At 42.4% G+C, this 20,142-nt stretch overlaps 1 protein-coding gene across 1 annotated transcript in view; it reads right to left on the bottom strand.

Annotated features, from left to right (window-relative positions):
* Nucleotides 1-20,142, bottom strand: part of brinp1 (bone morphogenetic protein/retinoic acid inducible neural-specific 1) — a 139,814-nt gene that overhangs the window by 83,817 nt on the left and 35,855 nt on the right. Inside the window, exon 2 of the mRNA XM_055936740.1 lies at nucleotides 13,334-13,601. Within this exon, the coding sequence (XP_055792715.1) occupies nucleotides 13,334-13,551 (218 nt within the window). The 5' untranslated portion in view covers nucleotides 13,552-13,601. The remainder of the gene's footprint in view (nucleotides 1-13,333; nucleotides 13,602-20,142) is intronic.

The raw sequence follows: 20,142 nt of genomic DNA, 5'->3' as shown, positions 1-20,142 counted from the left end.
AGGCTTCTAATGTTAACATGCATGAAACCAAGGCTTTTACAGTTACATAAGTCAACAAATGAGAGCACCTGGGGAATAGGAGTGGAGCTAGGCACTGCAGGTCCTGGATTAACCTCTACATCACCAGAGGAACAGAGGAGAAGTAGGATAAGGGTACGGCTAAGGCTATAAGAACTGGTAGCCTAGTACGTTCGGAACAGAGAGTAAAAGGAGCAGGTTTCTGGGCGCGATAGAATAGATTCAAGGCATAATGTACAGACAATGGTATGGTAGTGTGTGAGTACATTGGAGGTAAACCTAGGCATTGAGTGGTGATGTGATCGCATATGTAGGAGGTGGAACTAAATGGTTGGTTAAGGCATATTGAGCAGGGCTAGAGGCTCTAGAGTGAAAATAAACAATAATCACTAACCAGAACAGTAATGGACAAGTTATACTGACATTAGGGAGAGGCATGCATAGCCGAGTGATCATAAGGGTCCAGTGAATGGTTGGGATGGCTGGGGACACATCGATTCAGACAGCTAGCAGGCCGGGGATAGCAAGCTAGCAGAAGGGCCTTAAAGGGACGTCGCGATGGAGGAAAGTATGTTTTAGCCTCCTCATGCGGTTCCGTCAATAGACCAGTCGTGATGGATTAGTAGGGTTCCGTGTAGCAGAGGGGTCCAGTCCAATTGGCAAATGGATCTATTCAGCTAACAGTCCAATATGCTCTAGACAGCTAGCGGGCCGCGGCTAGCAGGCTAGCAGATGGGCATTCAGGGGACGTCGCGACGGAGGGGCCAGTTGGAAAAAAACCCTCGGGCAGATTACGTCGGTAGTCCAGTCATGATGGATAAGCAGGGCTTCGTAGTAAAAGAGGTCCAGGCTGATTGTCAAAATAGGAATAGTGGCACGAGAAATTGGCCGATGGACCTATTAGCTAACAGTCCGATATGCTCTAGACAGCTAGCGGGCCGCGGCTAGCAGATCGGAATTCAGGGGACGTCGCGACGTAGGAGCCAGTTGAGTAACCCCCTCAAGAATCGTCGGGGTTCCGTACCCCATACCGGCAGTAAAAGGGGTCCAGGCCAGTTGGCAAAATAGGTATTGTAGCCCAGGAGTGGTGGATGGACCTCTTCATCTAGCCGGGAGATGGGCCTAGCATGGGCTAGCTCCAGGATAATTGGTGCTTGCTTCGGGACAGAGACGTTAGCCAGGAGTAGTCGGATTCGGATTGCAGCTAGCTATCTGCGATAATCCAGGTGAGAAGGTTGAAATGATCCAGTTGAGAAGGTTAAGAGCTTGTGGTAGGATTCCGGGGATATGGAGAGAAAATATGTCCGGTATGCTCTGGTTTGAATCGCGTTGCACAAACTAGAGCTCTCCGAGCTAAAGGTAGCTGATGACCGCTAGCAGTGGTTAGCTGACTACTAGCTAGTAACTAGTTAGCTGGCTAGCTTCTGTTGGGGGATTCCGATTCAGAGGTAAAGAAAAATACTTTAGAAAAAAGCAGATCCACACCACATTGGGTGAGGCGGGTTGCAGGAGAGTGTTTTGAAGTTGATGTTTAGAAAAATAGAAAAAAGATATGCGAAGAAAAATATATAAAATTATATATACATGGGACACGACAAGACAAAGGACAAAGATGTAAGGTTGCAAAAAACAGAAGCTAAAAGTATGTATCGCTACAGCAACAAATAATTACTATCCCGGATGGGCTGACAAATATTTTTTTTTTTAATTTACATTTGGAATGGTTGATAGCAGGGTTATAGCATCACAATCCCTGCATTCCACTGGTAATGCCTGTTAACAGTTCAATTAGATTTAACAAGATTCATCCACTGTCCCACAGCCCAGCCAGTCATTCATAAACTTAATCTCCCCCAGAAAAAAAAACATCTAGACATTTTTTCCACGTGCTACTAGGCTAGCATTTGGCTTGGTACAGCAGGGCTGGGTACAGCAGGGCTGGGTTTGGTACAGCAGGGCTAAGCCTTGCTGTGTGCCTATCCGACCTGTGCAACATGTATAAGTAATTTTTTGCGATCCCAACACTGCCATGCATATGAACGTGACGAGACTGACAGCTTATCTGTTCCTGGCAAATATCAGGATCATTATAACGGATATATCCAAAGAAAAGGCAATAGAAACACATGTAAAACAAACATAGTTTGCAGTCATTTCAGTTGCTTGATGTGATCATGTGTTAGCTTTTGTTGGCTAGCTAGCTAGCAAAGGAGAAGGAACGTTAATGTTATCCTTAACCTAGCGATCTTCCCGATCTTATTGACTCGACAATCAGCTGGTTGTTGCCTATTTATACATGATTTAGTAAATCATTATTTATTGAAGTTATTGTCTTTTGTCACTTTTGACCCTCTAGCTAGCCAGCTACATGCCAATTATTTGACATGGAAGTCATTTGTTAATACAGTAGCAACGTGGAGTTGAATGAACGACTGGGTCAAAACATTTGAATACAATAAACGACCAGCTGTCAAGTCCTGACCATAGAAAGCCTGTATTTTCTATGGTAGAGTAGGTCAGGGCGTGACTATGGGTGTTTAGTCTAGTTTATTATTTCTATGTGGGGTTCTAGGTTTATTTTTCTATGTTGGTGTTTGTGTATGATTCCCAATTAGAGGCAGCTGGTAATCGTTGTCTTTAATTGGGGATCAAACTTAAGTTGCATTTTTTCCACCTGTGGGTTATGGGATATTGTTTATGTTTAGTTGCCTGTTCGCACTGAATTGTCGTCACAGTTCGTTTATTCTTTATTTGTTTTTGTATTGACTTAAGTTTCACTTTCATTAAAATATGTGGAACTCAACATATGCTGCGCCTTGGTCCTACCCCCATTATTACGAACATCGTGACACCAGCCTGTTTGGTTAGCAACTTCAGAACCTCAGAACTAATATGTAGATTTTGCCCAGACTGTATTGTCTGGTGACGGGATGAAATACAAATGTTTTAGTCATTAAAATAATGTTTTTAGTGAAAACATGCTGGCAACAGTTTTATAAAAGCAATAAGGCATGAGAACCCGGTAATTATTGTGCGATAGCTCCCTCCTAAGGGCTGTTTCCCGGCCCTTGGTTTCGCATTGGGCCTAAAAACAGCCCTTAGTTGGGAGTTATCACAGGATAATCCCAGGGTTCTCATGCCTTATTGCTTAAACACGCTGCTATGATTATATTTCAATAGATTGAATTTGATGGCTAGGCTAATTGAACACATTGAGGTTGTTGTGCTATGAACCCTGAAATGGATCTAATCACGACAATCTCTTAATTCCCTTTAATCTAGCGGTTTACAGGACATGATGCTGGAATCAGACCTGCAGGTGACTGGCCTGGCCACTTGTCTGGATCTAATCAACAATGTAATAGAATAACTACTGCTGATTAACACATCTGAGAGAGAGATCTTGCAGCTAAACTAATTTAGGCTCACATAATATACTGCAAATTAGAGGAGATAGAGAAAATAATGAGGATAACATTTTTAGTTGTATTACACTCAACTGTACTCAAGTGTTTTAAGTGACATCATTGGTCAAGAAGAGTGGAAACTGATAAAAGCGGAAAAGGCATCAGCAGCATCTGATCTTGCATTTAAATATACTCAGACAGGTATGGGAATAATGACTGAAAAATATGCTGTGAATAAGATGTTGGTGCCGTCTAAAGCAACTGCATTAGGCCTGCAATTTCATCTGTTCATCAAACATCTGCCAATAGAAACGTGTAGCTTCATAGCTCACTTTTCTGTTGATTGATAAAACACTAGCTCTGTGTTGCATTCGATGCAAATCTAATTCATAACAACAACACTTTCAGACTACTCATAAGAATGAGAGGTGTCAAGGTCAAGACAAACATTTAGTAAAATTAAACAAATGTTACTGCCAATGCTCCAGCTGCCGCTTATTGTATCTCATCCATCTGCTGCTGTTCTGAATTCTCTAAGCAATAACTTCCACTGATGCCCTAAATAGAATAGGAATACGAATTTGCCTCTGTTTACACAGCCAGCAAAATTCTGATCTTTTACCAACAATTGTTATTTTGACCAATCAGATAAAAACTTTTGACAATAATTGGGAAATGCAGCCATTGAAATCCATTGAAATCTATCAGCCATTGAAATCTATCAGATCTGCAAAGCATATATTTGGAAATACTGTATATTTACAAATATGCTATGTAATCTATAGTAGACATCCACTGGAACTCTAGGCATCTACCAGGCCTATATTTTTACATAATGTATGCATGTATGCTATGGTATCTATAGTATGCATTTCACATCTTTAGAAGCAGAAATATCTATATGATAGCTACAGTATGCATTAAACAGCTATGCTATCACCACAACACAATTAAAATCCATAGCATCTAATGGTACGCATTTAAAATCCATGGTGCAGTATATCTTCAGAACCATCTAAATCTATGATATCTGATATTACAATTAGGTCTGTATTCAATAACTAGCTAACACATGTGGAATCTATAGCATCTAATGGTACACATTCAAATTCCATGGTGCAGGATCTACGGCACTCATCCTTTCCTATCGTCTTCCTCCCCGGGGTGAAGCGATGTGGGCAAGTCTCGGGGGACTCTGGCAGCCAGGCAAGCAGCGTCCCACACAGTGAATTAGTCAGTACTTAACCCCGACACTTCCTCTAGCTCCGTTCCTCCGTATAATTACCATCTCTCCCTGCCAGTAATTAACTAATCCCACAGTGGGGCTGATTATCCAAGGTTTGAGGAGGGAAGAGACAAGAAAACTCCCTCCCCAGATCAGCCCTCTTGATTCCCTAACTTACAGCTGAGCCTCTCTGACTTGACTGACTGGCTGACTCAGTTTCGGGGTGTGATTATAATTGGGGGGGCTGTTGCTGTTCCGAGGGGAAATGTTGTATTTTTATATTTTTTTTGCGGCACAATAAAAATGTCTCACAAACATTGTGGTGATGGCAATTATACAGTAGAGAGATGGTAAACCTTGCTCCCGGAGGATAAATATTTGGCGTCATGGATATAAAATCAGTCGTAGAGGGTAAGTGACCACAGACGAGTGCAGGGTTGGGAAGTTCCTGCAAGTGCTGAAAGGAGGGCTGGAGAGGAGGGGGCATTGGAGGGAGTATCGTGTCGTAAAGGAGTCCCTGATTATTTATCAACTTGACTCTGACCTCTCTGTCAGCTTGTTTCTGTCTGTCCCCCCCCCCCCCCCCCCCCCCCATGACGCAGATTTACTGGTTTCCTCTGCCCCGGTCTCTGACTTGCCTAGTTAGATAAAGGTAAAATTTTAATTAAAAAAAAATCTAAAATGATCTCGCTCTCCTTCACCTGCACATAGACCCACTCCTGCCATCTTCCTTGTTCTCGCTCCCTAATGCCTTCTCTATTTCCCTCTCCCTCACTTTTTATTTCTCTCTCTCTCTCACCCCCTCTCTCTGCAGAATGTGGACAACTGCGGCTGCCCCCTGAATTAAACATTCCCCTCGCCTTGCCTCAGATCTGCCGACTGCATCTAAATGATCCACCCCTGCTCTATCTAATTACTGATGGATCATCCAGACTCATTCAACTTAGCCTGAGTGGGACAAAAGATTTGTCTTCTACCGGCACTTAAAACAAAGGGCCCAACAACACTCTCCAGACAGACTATTCACAATTAAACCTGTGAATGAGTTTGGCTCCTTTCAATGCCTCTCTTTTTGTCCTTATCAGATCAATAGGCATACTTTGTTATTTGGGCTAATAGCACATTGCATTAGGGTGGTGCACAACACTGTATGCATTACCAATGAAAGGACAAAATAAAGCATCAAAGGGATGGAGGGATGATAGCGACAGTAAAGGTGAACAACAAAAAATGTGAGTTGAAGAAAAGGTGTAGATTAAGTAAAGACTAGAGTGATATCTGTTTGATGAACAGTTTAAAGCCTAGGTTAACAAGGACATACTGTTTGCACATGGGAAGCCGAAGATCAGTGGTGAATGTATAACAATAATTTAAGGCTAATCAAGTCGGTCTAATTAAACTGATGAAGAAATGTTCATTTATAGAAGTGCATAATCTCCATGCATTAGACAAATCGCATTATAACTGGTTGGCAAATAAATGAGCATGTCTTGTATCTCAAACCTTCCCACCAAACATGGTCGATGTGCTGTGCTTGGTGTGAGTGTGAGGATATTGGTAGATGTGTGCTTCAATACTACTAATGTAAACTGTCCGTGATTATATCCGGTTCAATTCAGCCAATTAAAATTGTCAACGAACTTGGACATGATCCAACACTTGTTCATGAAAGCGCACTTAACAGAAGTCCAATGGCACGTTCTGATAATCAAAGCAACTAGATCACATGCATTAGACTGACTGGTCATATAGCTCACAGTGTAGAATGTCTAGCTCTTTGTGGTAGTTGCAGATTATGGCAAGGGTTTATATCTCGCATGAGTTTTTTCCCCCTTTGAAATGTAGAATTACATTTATTGTGTTAGTGTTAAGAAGTGAAGTGCAGCCAACAGCTTGAAAATTAAGATAATGGTTTGCCAGGACCGCTAGGTAGTAGACTGGCGACGTCGAACGTGAGAAGTGGGAGTAGACGTGACAGTAGATGATTATAAAAATGCATATAAAACGTTGTAGGCCTACATTCAGGGTTACACGTCCATCAAGAGCTAAGTCTTTCTTCAGCCTTGCAGACAAACACACTGCTATGGCGTAATAGCGATATTGCATAGACTATATTACATGGACGTGTACACCTGAATGTAGGCCTACAATGTTTTATATGCATTTTTTATAATCATCTACTGTCACGTCTACTCCCACTCCTCCCCTCCGACGTTCGATGTCGCCGGTCTACTAACTAGCGGTCCTGGCAAACCATCTTCACGCACACCTGGCAACCACCATTACACACACCTGCATCTCATCATCAGCCACACCTGGAATTCATTACTCCCTAAATACTTACTCATCATATAGCACTCCTTTGTTACTAGTCATCGGTTAGTTTTGTTCATGTTTCCATGTCAGACACTTCTCTTGGTTTGTAGAGTTCCATGTTCGTTGTTATTAAACTCACCAACTGCACCTGCTTCCTGACTCCCTGCGTCTATGTTACATCTACTTCGTCACATAGGGATTATTTGACTCGAGGACCAACAGTGGAGTGTATTTTCCTCAAATAAAATGTTGCTGGGGGAATTGGCTGATGCACATTTTTTGAGACGGAGGTCCAAGTTAAAATGTTTCTAATGTTTGCAAGTATGGTACCGTTGTGTTTATGTATAGCAGCATTATACAAACTAAGTGAACGGCAAGTGTGTGACATGTGGATACTTGCACTGCACTGTTGAGCTTGCAAGAAGCATTTCACTGTAACGTTTACACCTGCTGTATCTTGTGCAACTTTGAGATAGACCTGTGCCCTTAATGTGAAAGGCAACTGAACAAATAGGACATGGTCAAATTTATATGATGGATTGAGATCTAAAGGTTTACTGATGCCATCAGAACCAATCATAAAATGTGTTAATCTAAATACTGTAAGAGGATACAGATCCTAATGTGGTTGGTGACACACAAATATGACGATCCAGACAAGAAATTCACCTAGTCTAAACACATTTAACGATGTCATCAAATGGAATAAAGTGGATTAAGAGGAGTTAGTGAAATAGAGGGGGAAACCAAATCAGGAGTTAACTATGTTCATTCGCAACTTACGCTGACTATTATACAGTGTGTGTGAGAAAGAGAGAGAGATTGAGGATCTCTCTTTCTCCAGATGAAATATCCATGCAAAGATGAAGCTTGTGCTGAAAAGTGCTGAACACCAATTGCCAAAGTTGTTGAGTTAGGTGCTCCGGAGGCCTTCTGACAAAATGGCATTTGTTGAGAAATAGGTCCAAGTCTGTCATTTTTAAAATACAGCCCCACATCTCTTGAACTTGACGGCAGTTTAGGTGACGCCGTCAGCGCTGTATAAGCTAGGAATCAATCTGTGCCAGAAAACAATCTGTGCAAGGTGCTTTTTTTCTGTAATCACATTGATGACTACCACAAATCACAAGTTAGCGTTTCAGCAATGGGAAAATTGCGAAACTAAATTAGACAAAATAAGGCCACTTCTGATAGAGCTGCTGGAGTGGACATCTGAGTGATGCCTCGGGGTAATCTTTCTGTAGATCGTTGTGGAGGCTAATCGATTCAAACCCTGGATAGATTTTCAGTTGGTAATGAATCTTGGCCCAATGACAGTGTGAGGCAAGACTCCCCTTCGCACACCACAAACACCACATCCAAGATCAATCAATAAGCACCATCATGACATTTTCATAAACATTTTCATTTTTAATAACAACCTCCATCTCCCTCCTTTGATTACAGTAATGCTGATTCCCAGCCTTTAAAATGCATTAACGGACAGAGATTTGCATTTATATTGGATTTCTCTGCCACACAAGGACTTGAGATAGAGCCTGCGAACAATGACCACAGTCTAACATCGTCTAAAAACACAGTCAACCCCATCATAGAGTACATACACCACAGAGAGAGGAAGTCAAGGCCAGGCAAAAGCAGACCATTCTACCACTCACTCAAGCACGGATTGATCCCCAGTCAATAACGATTCAATCTACAAAACTGCTACAAAAATCTACAAAAATTCAATCTACAGCAACATGCTACAACAGCGAAAGTGCCTTTATGGCATATTATGTATTTGGTACAGGTGGAGGCATACACACTCATTATATCCAACATACAGTGCCTTGCAAAAGTATTCATTCCCCTTTGCATTTTTCCTATTTTGTTACAACCAGTCATTTAAATAGATTTTTATTTGGATTTCATGTAATGGACATACACAAAATAGTCAAAATTGGTGAAGTGAAATTAAATAAATAAGTTGTTTCAAAAAATTCTAAAACATTTGAAACGGAAATGTGGTGCGCGCATATGTATTCACCCCTTAGCTATTAAGCCCCTAAATAAGATCTGGTGCAACCAATTACCTTCAGTAGGCACATAATTAGTTAAATAAAGTCCACCTGTGTGCAATCTAAGTGTCACATGATCTGTCACATGATCTCAGTATATATATTCACCTGTTCTGAAAGGCCCCAGAGTCTGCAACACCATTAAGCAAGTGGCACCACCAAGCAAGCGGCACCATGAAGACCAAGGAGCTCTTCAAACAGGTCAGGGACAAAGTTATGGAGAAGTACAGATCAGGGTTGGGTTATAAAAAAATATCTGAAACTTTGAACATCCCAAGGAGCATCATTAAATCTATTATTCAAAAATTGAAAGAATATGGCACCACAGCAAACCTGCCAAGAGTGGGCCACCCACCAAAACACATGGAGGGCATTAATCTGAGAGGCAACAAAGAGACCAAAGACAACGCTGAAGGAGCTGCAAAGCTCCAAAGTGGAGATTGGAGTATCTGTCCATAGGACCACTTTGAGCCGTACACTCCACAGAGCTGGGCTTTACAGAAGAGTGGGCAGAAAAAAAGCCATTGCTTAAAGAAAGAAATAAGCAAACACATTTGGTGTTTGCCAAAAGGAATGTGGCAGACTCCCCAAACATATGGAAGAAGGTACTCTGGTCAGATAAGACTAAAATTTAGCTTTTTGGCATCAAGGAAAACACTATGTCTGGCGCAAACCCAACACCTCTCATCACCCCGAGAACCTCATCCCCACAGTGAAGCATGGTGGTGGCAGCATCATGCTGTGAGGATGTTTTTCATTGGCAGGGACTGGGAAACTGGTCAGAATTTAACGAATGATGGATGGCGCAAAATACAGGGAAATTCTTGAGGGAAACCTGTTTCAGTCTTCCAGAGATTTGAGACTGGGACGCAGGTTCACCTTCCAGCAGGACAATGACCCTAAGCATACTGCTAAAGCAACACTCGAGTGGTTTAAGGGGAAACATTTAAATGTCTTGGAATGGCCTAGTCAAAGTTGAGACCTCAATCCAATTGGGAATATGTGGTATGACTTAAAGATTGCTGTACACCAGCGGAACCCATCCAACTTGAAGGAGCTGAAGCAGTTTTGCCTTGGAGAATGGGCAAAAATCCCAGTGGTTAGATGTGCCAAGCTTATAGAGACATACCCCAAGATACTTGCAGCTGTAATTGCTGCGAAAGGTGGCTCTACAAAGTATTGACTTTGGGGGGTGAATAGTTATGCATGCTCAAATTTTCTGTTTTTTTGTCTTATTTCTTGTTTATTTCACAACAAACATATTTTGCATCTTCAAAGTGGTAGGTATGTTGTGTAAATCAAATGATACTCACGCCCTCAAAATCTATTTTAATTATCTGGTGTTAAGGCAACAAAATAGGAAAAATGCCACGGGGGTGAATACTTTCGCAAGCCACTGTATAATATGCATAGAAGGGAGAAAAAGGGCACTTTCGTCGCAGCCGATTCCTTAACTAATGCATTCCAATTACTCTTAGGGAAGGAAGACACACCTCCGGGGGTGGGGTAAGTGTAGCAACATAGTGTTTCTTTGCTCCAAGTGATGGTGACCTTTCCGTTGTGCCAAACAAGCACAAGTGCGTCCTAAATGTGTGTGTTTGTCGTGCAGAATGAGGCACGTTGCAGAGGTCATTAAAAACGAGAGAGATTTGTTTGTTGCTGATCAGGTTGGCATTGTCCAACGGTCCGCCTTGGGATAATCTCTCTTGATAAGGGAGGCAGAGAGGGATGCTTTGTCTCCCTGTAAGTCTGATTCAACCACTTTCTAACCAGTAAATCGCAAAGACAGCGGAAGCCCTGGGGAAATTTACAAAGCTATTCACTTCTCATTGCCAGTTAGCATCTGCTGCCGATTCTTTATTTATTTCTCAACTTACTTACTTGGGAGACAAAAAGGGAGACAAAAAGAGGTGGAAAAGGAGTCATATGTGACATTGTAACTGTCTCTGTAGCTAAGGTTTTTGGGAACCTGAGGGTGAGAGCATAGGAGAACGAAGACAGCTTTATCATTTTTACCTTTTTACCAAGTGTGATTGGAATAATCTATGACCATGGGAGCGTTTATGCCAATTTCACAGCTGGATACTTTCATAGATAATTGGATAGTTTTCACAACACATTGTACATTTTTGCAAAAGCTAATTTCATATTACCTCCACTAGTTTGGGTGAGATGTGCAAACAGGGTGAATAATAATAATTTTTGTATTGGCAGTAGACTGGCAGTATATGTTTATGTACTATATCATCCTGTGCATGTACATAAAAGGCTCAGACAAGTAATTACCACAATAATTCACTGTAAACGTATTCGTTGTATAGGAAAACACATCGAGTTTGATGGTGGATCTGGAGGGCATGGCTGCCCTTTGTTAAATACAGCCCACTCTTCATCAAAATGAAGGATATGTATAACACAAAACAACTAAACCGAATGTAGATTTTCCTTTGAATCCATCCAGTTGACAGATGACTCAGAACGGTTTGTCTGACAGTGGCCCAGATGTGTAACAGATGTGATTGCAGATTTCTACTTTTCATTTTTAATGAGAAGTGTAATGGATTTCACTCCGTATAGATGCAAGATTTAATTGTCTTGTCACAAGCAAGGCAATACCTTGCACTGACAGCTGAATTCGATGTCTCCTACTGTTTGATAGGTAACCAAGACGTGAGGAGGTAGTCGAGCTAGCCTGCTTCTGCAACCTTTGTGTTGTCGTGCCAGAGACTCTGTTCCCCAGGCAAATACATAATGCCTGAGCCTCCTCTTCTGATTCTTTCATTAATCGAACAAGCATCATAAGCCACACACACGACAGCAGCATGGGGCCATGGATGGCTGTGGGGAAACGTGTTAGTCTGAGATTCCTGCCTCTGTATACCATCCAGGCTGTCAAGCTACATATTATGTAAATGCTCTGTTTACATGTGACAATATAAAGACAGCAAACCCAGTGGGGACCAGAGGCTACTGGGGCGATCTATGAAATGAGGAGAGAGACCCTGTTTAACCGTACCGCTAAATGAATGTAACATGTTGATGAGTCTCTCTTTCTCTCTCTTGTCTTGGTCTCCCTATCACTCTCGCTCTCTCTCCCCTTTCTCTCTCTTGTCTTGGTCTCCCTATCACTCTCGCTCTCTCTCCCCTTTCTCTCTCTAGGATTTTGGACTGCAGAGCAGGAAAAACTAAGCACACACCTCTAAAGGGGAAGCTCCCAGGTACAGTATGTACTTGCTGTACCTTGTCAGTCAATTGTAAGGAGATTTGCAATGCAAAGACAGCAGGAAATAGAAGGATGATATTTGAAATCCAACACCGACAGATCATGTATTTCACAACACGTAATGTAGCAGGGAGGAAAGAATACTACATGAACGCTGATGCCTGTCAAGAGAATGCCAACCATATCCCATTACAAAATGCTAGCTAGAATCCTTGACAACTATGCCATACTTCTAGAATAGGAAGTAAAGTTGTGTGTGCTTGTGTGTCTGACATATGTCAATATCATGTTGCCGATTTATTCTCTCAAGACAAAAACACAACCAGAGATGGAAAACAAGAATTAAAAACGACAATGATTGCATACTACATTGACCTCCCTTCCTCAAGCCAGGCTTAACATTTAACTTGTGCCGTTTGGGTCTTCATTGTCAAACACACACAGTAGCCCTGTATAGATCGTTCCCACATGTCTAAACATTTGCATAATCATAATAATAATGCCAGCACTTAACTAAAATATACAGCGCCAGTATCAATGCAGTGCTTAGATGTTTTATTTCATCCAGACTGCCAAGCCATGCAGCGTTTGTCTATCGTTTTAATATAGCCGCTTTATACACACAGCTATTCAGTAGAGTCTGAGAGGCCAATCAGAGAGAGGATGGCTGTGACTCCATCTCTGTCACATTGCAGCTGTCTATCCTCTTAACATCACTATTTAATTGGGGAATGATTAGCTGAGCCACAATGTGTGAGGCAAATAACTACAATGGCTGGTGGTTGCATAACGTATTTATAACACCCCCTGCCTCTAAGCAGACACACAGCCTAACAGACAGCACAGCCACTCCATAACGTAACACACACAGCACAGCCACTTTCTTGTGTGTGTGTGGTACAATAACTCTGTAAAAAGGGTGCACTTTCACACAAAACTTGTACACAGTACACCTTTGCGCGGTCTCTTCCAAAGAGACTCAAAATAGAGACTCAAAATAGAAAAAAAACATTTAGCCAGAGAGTGTCTTTAAAACCTCTGCAACATCAGCACCACCCAAATGCACAAATTAAAGTGAACTCACCTATAAATTTTATATCTGGTTGTAAATCCTTGGCGGAATCTTTCCACAAAGGAGAGGTAACTCCGAGAGTGGTGGAAAGGTCCGCGGTCGGAGATGAGCCAATCAAACTGCTTAGTGACATGTTGATCGGCAGCGGACAGGTCCTGGCGGGAAGACTGAACTGTTATATGGTCCCATATAAACAGGAAGCAGATGACCTCAATAAACCTCCAGTTCATGCTTTTCTTTCAGCCGCTCTCTGTTCATTCTCGCTCCATTATGTGGAGACCTGTGGAAAGACAGAGAGAAAGAGGGGGAAGAGAGGGAGGGGGAGAAATATATTTACATGACGAGTCTATTTCAAAAATACTGGGGCGTCAGCGAAACAGACTTAATAGAATTAGGCTAATCGGCATTGACGGAAAACGAACAAGACAGTGTCACCGAAAGACTGTTTTCGATGTGATATGATTTGTGGATTTATTTATGTTGTTCTTTTTCCCCCCAAATCTCAAGCCCCTCGTATCCTCCTCCCAGTCAGGGTCCAGATTGCAGCTTTCCATACTAACGAGGAATGTTGCCCTTTCTGCAGATGAAAATGAATTACATCCCTGGATGTGTGGCCTTCTCTTTCTCCAGACTAATTGGTGCCATGATAAGTTCAGACAAGGTTAAGAGGCTGCTTTATGATAAGTTGTGACATGGAGCTGGTTTACGTGGGGAAGCATCGTCTGATGTTCCCTCAGGAAATAAATTGCTAGGCAAAATGTTGCCAATCGACGGGCGATATGATGGATCGTTTGAACACTTCAGTGGTGCTGTATTCAATATGGCGTGATTGGTGTGATATCCTTAAATGAGCATTCACTTGAGATACATTGGTTATCTGAAGATATATTGGTTAAGTGAACATGGGAATTGGTGGTCCAAAGTGTATTGACATGGCAATGCAGATTTGAAGGCGATCCTCTGTCCAATCAATAATGTAAAGCCAATGTATCAGAGGAATTGGACACATTGGCAATACATGGATGAGTACAGCATGCAAGGTTCTCCAAAAGCAAACCTCAGCGAAGTTAACAATGATTTATAATGATATTGATTGGCAAGTGACCTCGAGAGTCTGTTAGACAGATCTCAGGTCAGACTGGACGAGTCTTGTTTTCAGATCACATACTATGATGACCATGCAGCACTAATTATATCTACCCAGTCTTATACACATGACATACAAATGAACAGACAGGGCGCAAATAAGTGTACATGCATCCAAAAGGGATAGCCATAATTTTACACAATGTACAACCACCCAGAAGATAATAATACGTGTGTGTCTAATTCCCATGTGACAATGTGTCTGTGAGCTTTCGCCGGGTTGGGACATTTCCCTCTATTACTCCCGACACAAACAGACTGATTGTTTGGTACAAACATGTCTAACCAAACTCCTAATCCCATTCAACATCATGCTTTATATTGTAGTGAACGGAGGGAGCGGGAAGTGACATGTGCAATGTTGATCGGCGAAATCTCCAGTGTGAAAGGCAAATAACCTACGCATCGCGCCAATACGGTTAATCCACTTGATGGGAATTGTAACTTGGCTCGGTACATTGCACCCTCTGAAAGATGCACGTCCCCGTGCTTCTACTAGCCTCAGCCCACTCACACATCCGGGGCAGTGAGTTCAGATGGCCTCACAGCTGGTATCCCTCTTCTGACACCGATACAGAGAACATAGGAAGTGGGTAGCAAACCTGGGACTCAGGCGTGAAAGGCAATAACCCTTCGCGCCAATCGGGTTAAACCACTTAGCGGAAATTGTAACGTGGCTCATATAGCAAGGATCGCTACAATATTATATAAGAGCACAAATGCCTGAGTTTGGTTATCATATAATTGATAAATGTTCTGGATTGTATTTATTTTGGTTGGTGTAGCAATCTTGGCTACTCACCACCGCTCTACTCACCACCGCTCTACTCACCACCGCTCTACTCACCACCGCTCTACTCACCACCGCTCTACTCACCACCGCTCTACTCACCACCGCTCTACTCACCACCGCTCTATTCACCACCGCTCTACTCACCACCGCTCTACTCACCACCGCTCTACTCACCACCGCTCTATTCACCACCGCTCTATTCACCACCGCTCTATTCACCACCGCTCTACTCACCACCGCTCTACTCACCACCGCTCTACTCAACACCGTTCTACTCACCACCGCTCTACTCACCAGTGCTCTACTCACCACCGCTCTACTCACCACCGCTCTACTCACCACCGCTCTACTCACCACCGCTCTACTCATCACCGCTCAACTCACCACCGCTCTATTCACCAACGCCCTATTCACCACCGCCCTATTCACCACCGCTCTATTCACCACTGCTCTACTCACCACCGCTCTATTCACCACCGCTCTATTCATCACCGCTCTATTCACCACCGCTCTACTCACCACCGCTCTATTCACCACCGCTCTATTCACCACCGCTCTACTCACCACCGCTCTACTCACCACCGCTCTATTCACCACCGCCCTATTCACCACCGCTCTACTCACCACCGCTCTACTCACCACCGCTCTATTCACCACCGCTCTACTCACCACCGCTCTACTCACCACCGCTCTATTCACCACCGCTCTACTCACCACCGCTCTACTCACCACCGCTCTATTCACCACCGCTCTACTCACCGCCGCTCTATTCACCACGCCTCTACTCACCACCGCTCTATTCACCACCGCTCTATTCACCACCGCTCTACTCACCACCGCTCTACTCACCACCGCTCTACTCACCACCGCTCTACTCTATTCACCACCGCTCTATTCACCACCGCTCTACTCACCACCGCTCTATTCACCACCGCTCTATTCACCACGCCTCTACTCACCACGCCTCTATTCACCACCGCTCTATTCACCACCGCTCTACTCACCACCGCTCTACTCACCACCGCTCTACTCACCACCGCTCTACTCACCACCGCTCTATTCACCACCGCTCTACTCACCACCGCTCTATTCACCACCGCTCTACTCACCACCGCTCTACTCACCACCGCTCTGCTCACCACCATCTTGAACTGGCTTCCTAGGTAAGCGTCCGCCTGGTCATGTTCATAATTTTAGCCACAGATTGCAAATTGTTTTCTTCCATTCCGGGGGTGTTTTTAAAGTTGATTGTGAATGCTAATGTTTATGCTCATTATGCCATTGGTTTCATTAGCTTAAGTGTTGGCCAATGTCTTGTTAATTGTGCAATAGTATTGCCATTTAAGTCTATAATCACTATTATTAGGAATGCATCTGTTTTAAAGGTGTGAATGGTTTAAATTAGGATTCCTGTGCTCCTCATTCCTGAAGAGATTATTGTACAGGTAACATGCTCTGCCATATACCAAGATGTATAAGTCAATGGACGTTTTGCCGGTTCTTGAGTAGAGGGAATTTTGCTATTTTGGCAAAGTTTGTTTATTTTTGTAAACTATATCAACTCTGAATCCATTCTTCTGCATCACTGCCTGCACTGTAAAATAAATAAAATCTACTTTTGCACCTGAACCCAGTTGTCAGAATCTTAATAACATCCCAGAAGTCAATGGTACCCTACTGTCACATTGCATGGACCACAGGATATTACAAGATATTACACTCATCAATTACTGCATAATGACCATACTGTGAATAATTCCAGACAGAATTGAAACCATTTCTGACAGAGTATTAAAATGATACATTTAGTCATTGTACGATGTCACCATACATTATTATCCAACTTGCCAGTGGAGTCATGTCTTTAGTTACTGATAAGAAAACCATTTCCATCTGTAATTATGTTTAAGAACTTTGGCCCCTGGCTGTAGAACATCAAGCTATCAAATTAGTGCCACTATATGCAGAAATTCTTCCCTTTTCATGCTTTATTAGACAATAACAAGTCATAAAAGAGCAGCCACAATTTAATGGGTCTAATCTTTTACTGTAAAAGGGGGGAATAAGAGTTTGATTACAAAAGCTATTGTACAGTAATGGCAGCCATATATATATGTACTGGCAGGGTTCTTTACACTATACCATCAAATAGATGACTATATCTGCCAATGCATTAATCTGTGATGATTCAGTAGGATTTGTGGATCAGTTCGGTCTCTGACACATCCAAATCTCAGTGTAGTCTATCTGCATCCATATATCCTACTGTAGGCTATATACCCTAACCCATGACTACCAGAGTACCCACGGTCACATAGTTTACTGTATAATATGTTACCCATTGTGATGTTGCATACAATAGCGTGCGGTTCATGAAAATAGAACCTTAACAACAATGACTGCAGACAATGCAGGTTTTCTGCTATGGTTGCAGAACTGAGACTGGAAAGAAACAGGGTGGCATTGACTTAGGTTGCTTTGCCACTAACCAGAAATGCTGTGGCAATGACAAATCCATGGCAGGGTAATTTAATGAAGCCTGCTTTAATTTAATTAGTTTAAACTAATTTCAAGTTGGCTGTCAGAACATAACAATGCATCATCTAATTGAGAGGGGAGATGGAGAGAAGGGGATTCATAAATGATATTGCTCCGAGTTTGGGAAACAGAATGCATCATGTCTACCTGTGTGTGTGCGATGTGTCGTGTGTGTGTGTCTGTGCGTGTGTGTGTCAGTGGAGGCTCCTTAGAGGAGGAAGGGGAGGACCCTCCTACTGAGTGAATTACATACAAATAAAAATATTGACACATTACAAAAGTCTAGTTCACCAGGGAACTCATTCAGCTGAGCAGGGCCAGCCAATCACAGGCTCTACCTGCTGGCCGTAACAGACCACATTTTTTAGATAAAACTATACTACAATATATTCACGTCACCAAATACCTGATTAAAACACACTGTTTTGAAATGAAATTCTGTAGCCTCAACAGTACCCTCTAGAGCAGCAGCATAGTGTAGCCGGAGGACAGCTGTTTTTCATCCTCCTTTGGGTACATTGACTTCAATACAAAACCTAAGTGGCTCATGTTTCTCACCCCCTTCTATAGACTTACACAGTAATTATGATGACTCCCGGAGGACGTCCTCAAACCTGTCAGAGCTTTTGCAGTATGAACTGACATGTTGTCCATCCAATCAAAGGGTCAGAGAATTAATATAGTACTGAAAGTGTAAGCTACAGCTAGCTAGCACTGCAGTGCATGAAGTTGGGTGAGTAGTTGACGTAAAGAGAGAGAAAGACAACAGTTGAACAGTTTTTAACAAATTAATTCATAAAACAGTTAAGGAGAAGCAGCAGAGAGAGAGAGAGATACTTTGTTGTCTTTGTTCTTGTTAGTTTATGTTTCACTTACTTAGCTAGCTAATGTTGCTAATTTAGCTTACTTAACAAGCTGACTCTAACAAAGAGGAATGCTAAATATGTTAGCTAGCTGGCTAAGGCTATCCTATTAATGTATTGTCATCGGGACCTGCCAGTCTAACTGCTAAACAGCTTGCTTTACACTGTGCTGTGTAGAGCTGTATTGGATTGGATTGTGGGTTTTCTAACATGTTAGTTCTAGTTTATTGGCTATAACGTCAATATGGTGAAAACTATGTAGGCTATGTAGCGATTAGCGGTTATGGTTTGAAGGTTTGGCTTGGATAGGTTTTTGCACCTGGTCACAGACAGCTGTTGTGTTGTGCAATGAAGTCCACAAGGGAAGGGAAAAGGTGAGAGGAGGAGAGCGCGTAGACGCAATAAGGAATTATATAAAGAGCAAAATTATGATGTTGTATGTGGCTGCTATGAAAGTGAACTGCGTGTGCGGGTGATCAAGGGTGTATTCATTCCACCGATTCTGTTGCAAAACATTTCATAAACTTATGTAGACATGTTTTGACGTTGGTGCAGTGGATGGGACCAGTGTGGCAATACTGTGCCTGTCATCGTCACTGACCTTTATTGCCACACTGGTCCCATCCACTGCACCAACGACATTGGGGAAGTTAGCCACCTCAATACATTTTTGAGTGGTGCTTACTTGTTCAGCTTCAGTTGATGGGAACTTGATAAATCTTCGCACATGACGACTCAGTGCGTCACACACTGCACTAACCACCCGACTCACAGAGGACTGACTAACTCTGTGCCTGCAAGCAAGGCTTGAAAGGATCCCAATGCTAGGAATCTCAGGGCTATCATGATTTGTAGGATGATTGGAAGACGGCATGCTCTCATGGTCTTTTTAAGTTTTAATTTAGAAGGTCAGCCAAGTACATGATAGAGTGTTGTGTTATTCGATATTGCCTGAGTAGAACATGGTCAGGGACATTTAGAGGATCCATCCAATTTCTGAGGGGCCTCTGTGGGTTCTCCCTCTCTCTCTTCCTCTCTCTAGCAGCTAACCAAAGAACTTCCATCATTCAAATTATCATAGCAATCTTTGAATCACTAAATGTGATTTGTTTCAGGAAACTAGGCTTACAGTATCAAATAAACGTAGATTTTACCATGTGTAGCACAACACGATCTGCATCAAAGTCAAATGAGGATATAACGTTAGGCCAACGAGACAGTGTCTAAGTTCTAACATTTCTGGTAGAATGCCCTGCTTTTATTTCATAACACTCATAACCGTAAGCTATTTTCTGTAATTAGCTCACCATTAACTTGTAAATAACGATCTTGTGAGTTTATTTTCCTCTAATAATGAATACAACTTAGCTTAGTTAAGACGTTGTCAGCTATATGATATGGTCATTATTTGAACTAGCTAACAAGCTAGAAACGAACCAAAACATTGTTTAAAAAGTTGCTTTTAGTTGTTTGGTTAGCTA

Source organism: Salvelinus fontinalis, chromosome 10, assembly GCF_029448725.1.
Source record: "Salvelinus fontinalis isolate EN_2023a chromosome 10, ASM2944872v1, whole genome shotgun sequence".
Taxonomy (NCBI): Eukaryota; Metazoa; Chordata; class Actinopteri; order Salmoniformes; family Salmonidae; genus Salvelinus; species Salvelinus fontinalis.
Note: the sequence above shows the minus strand (reverse complement) of the source record. Positions and strands in the feature narration are given on the sequence as shown.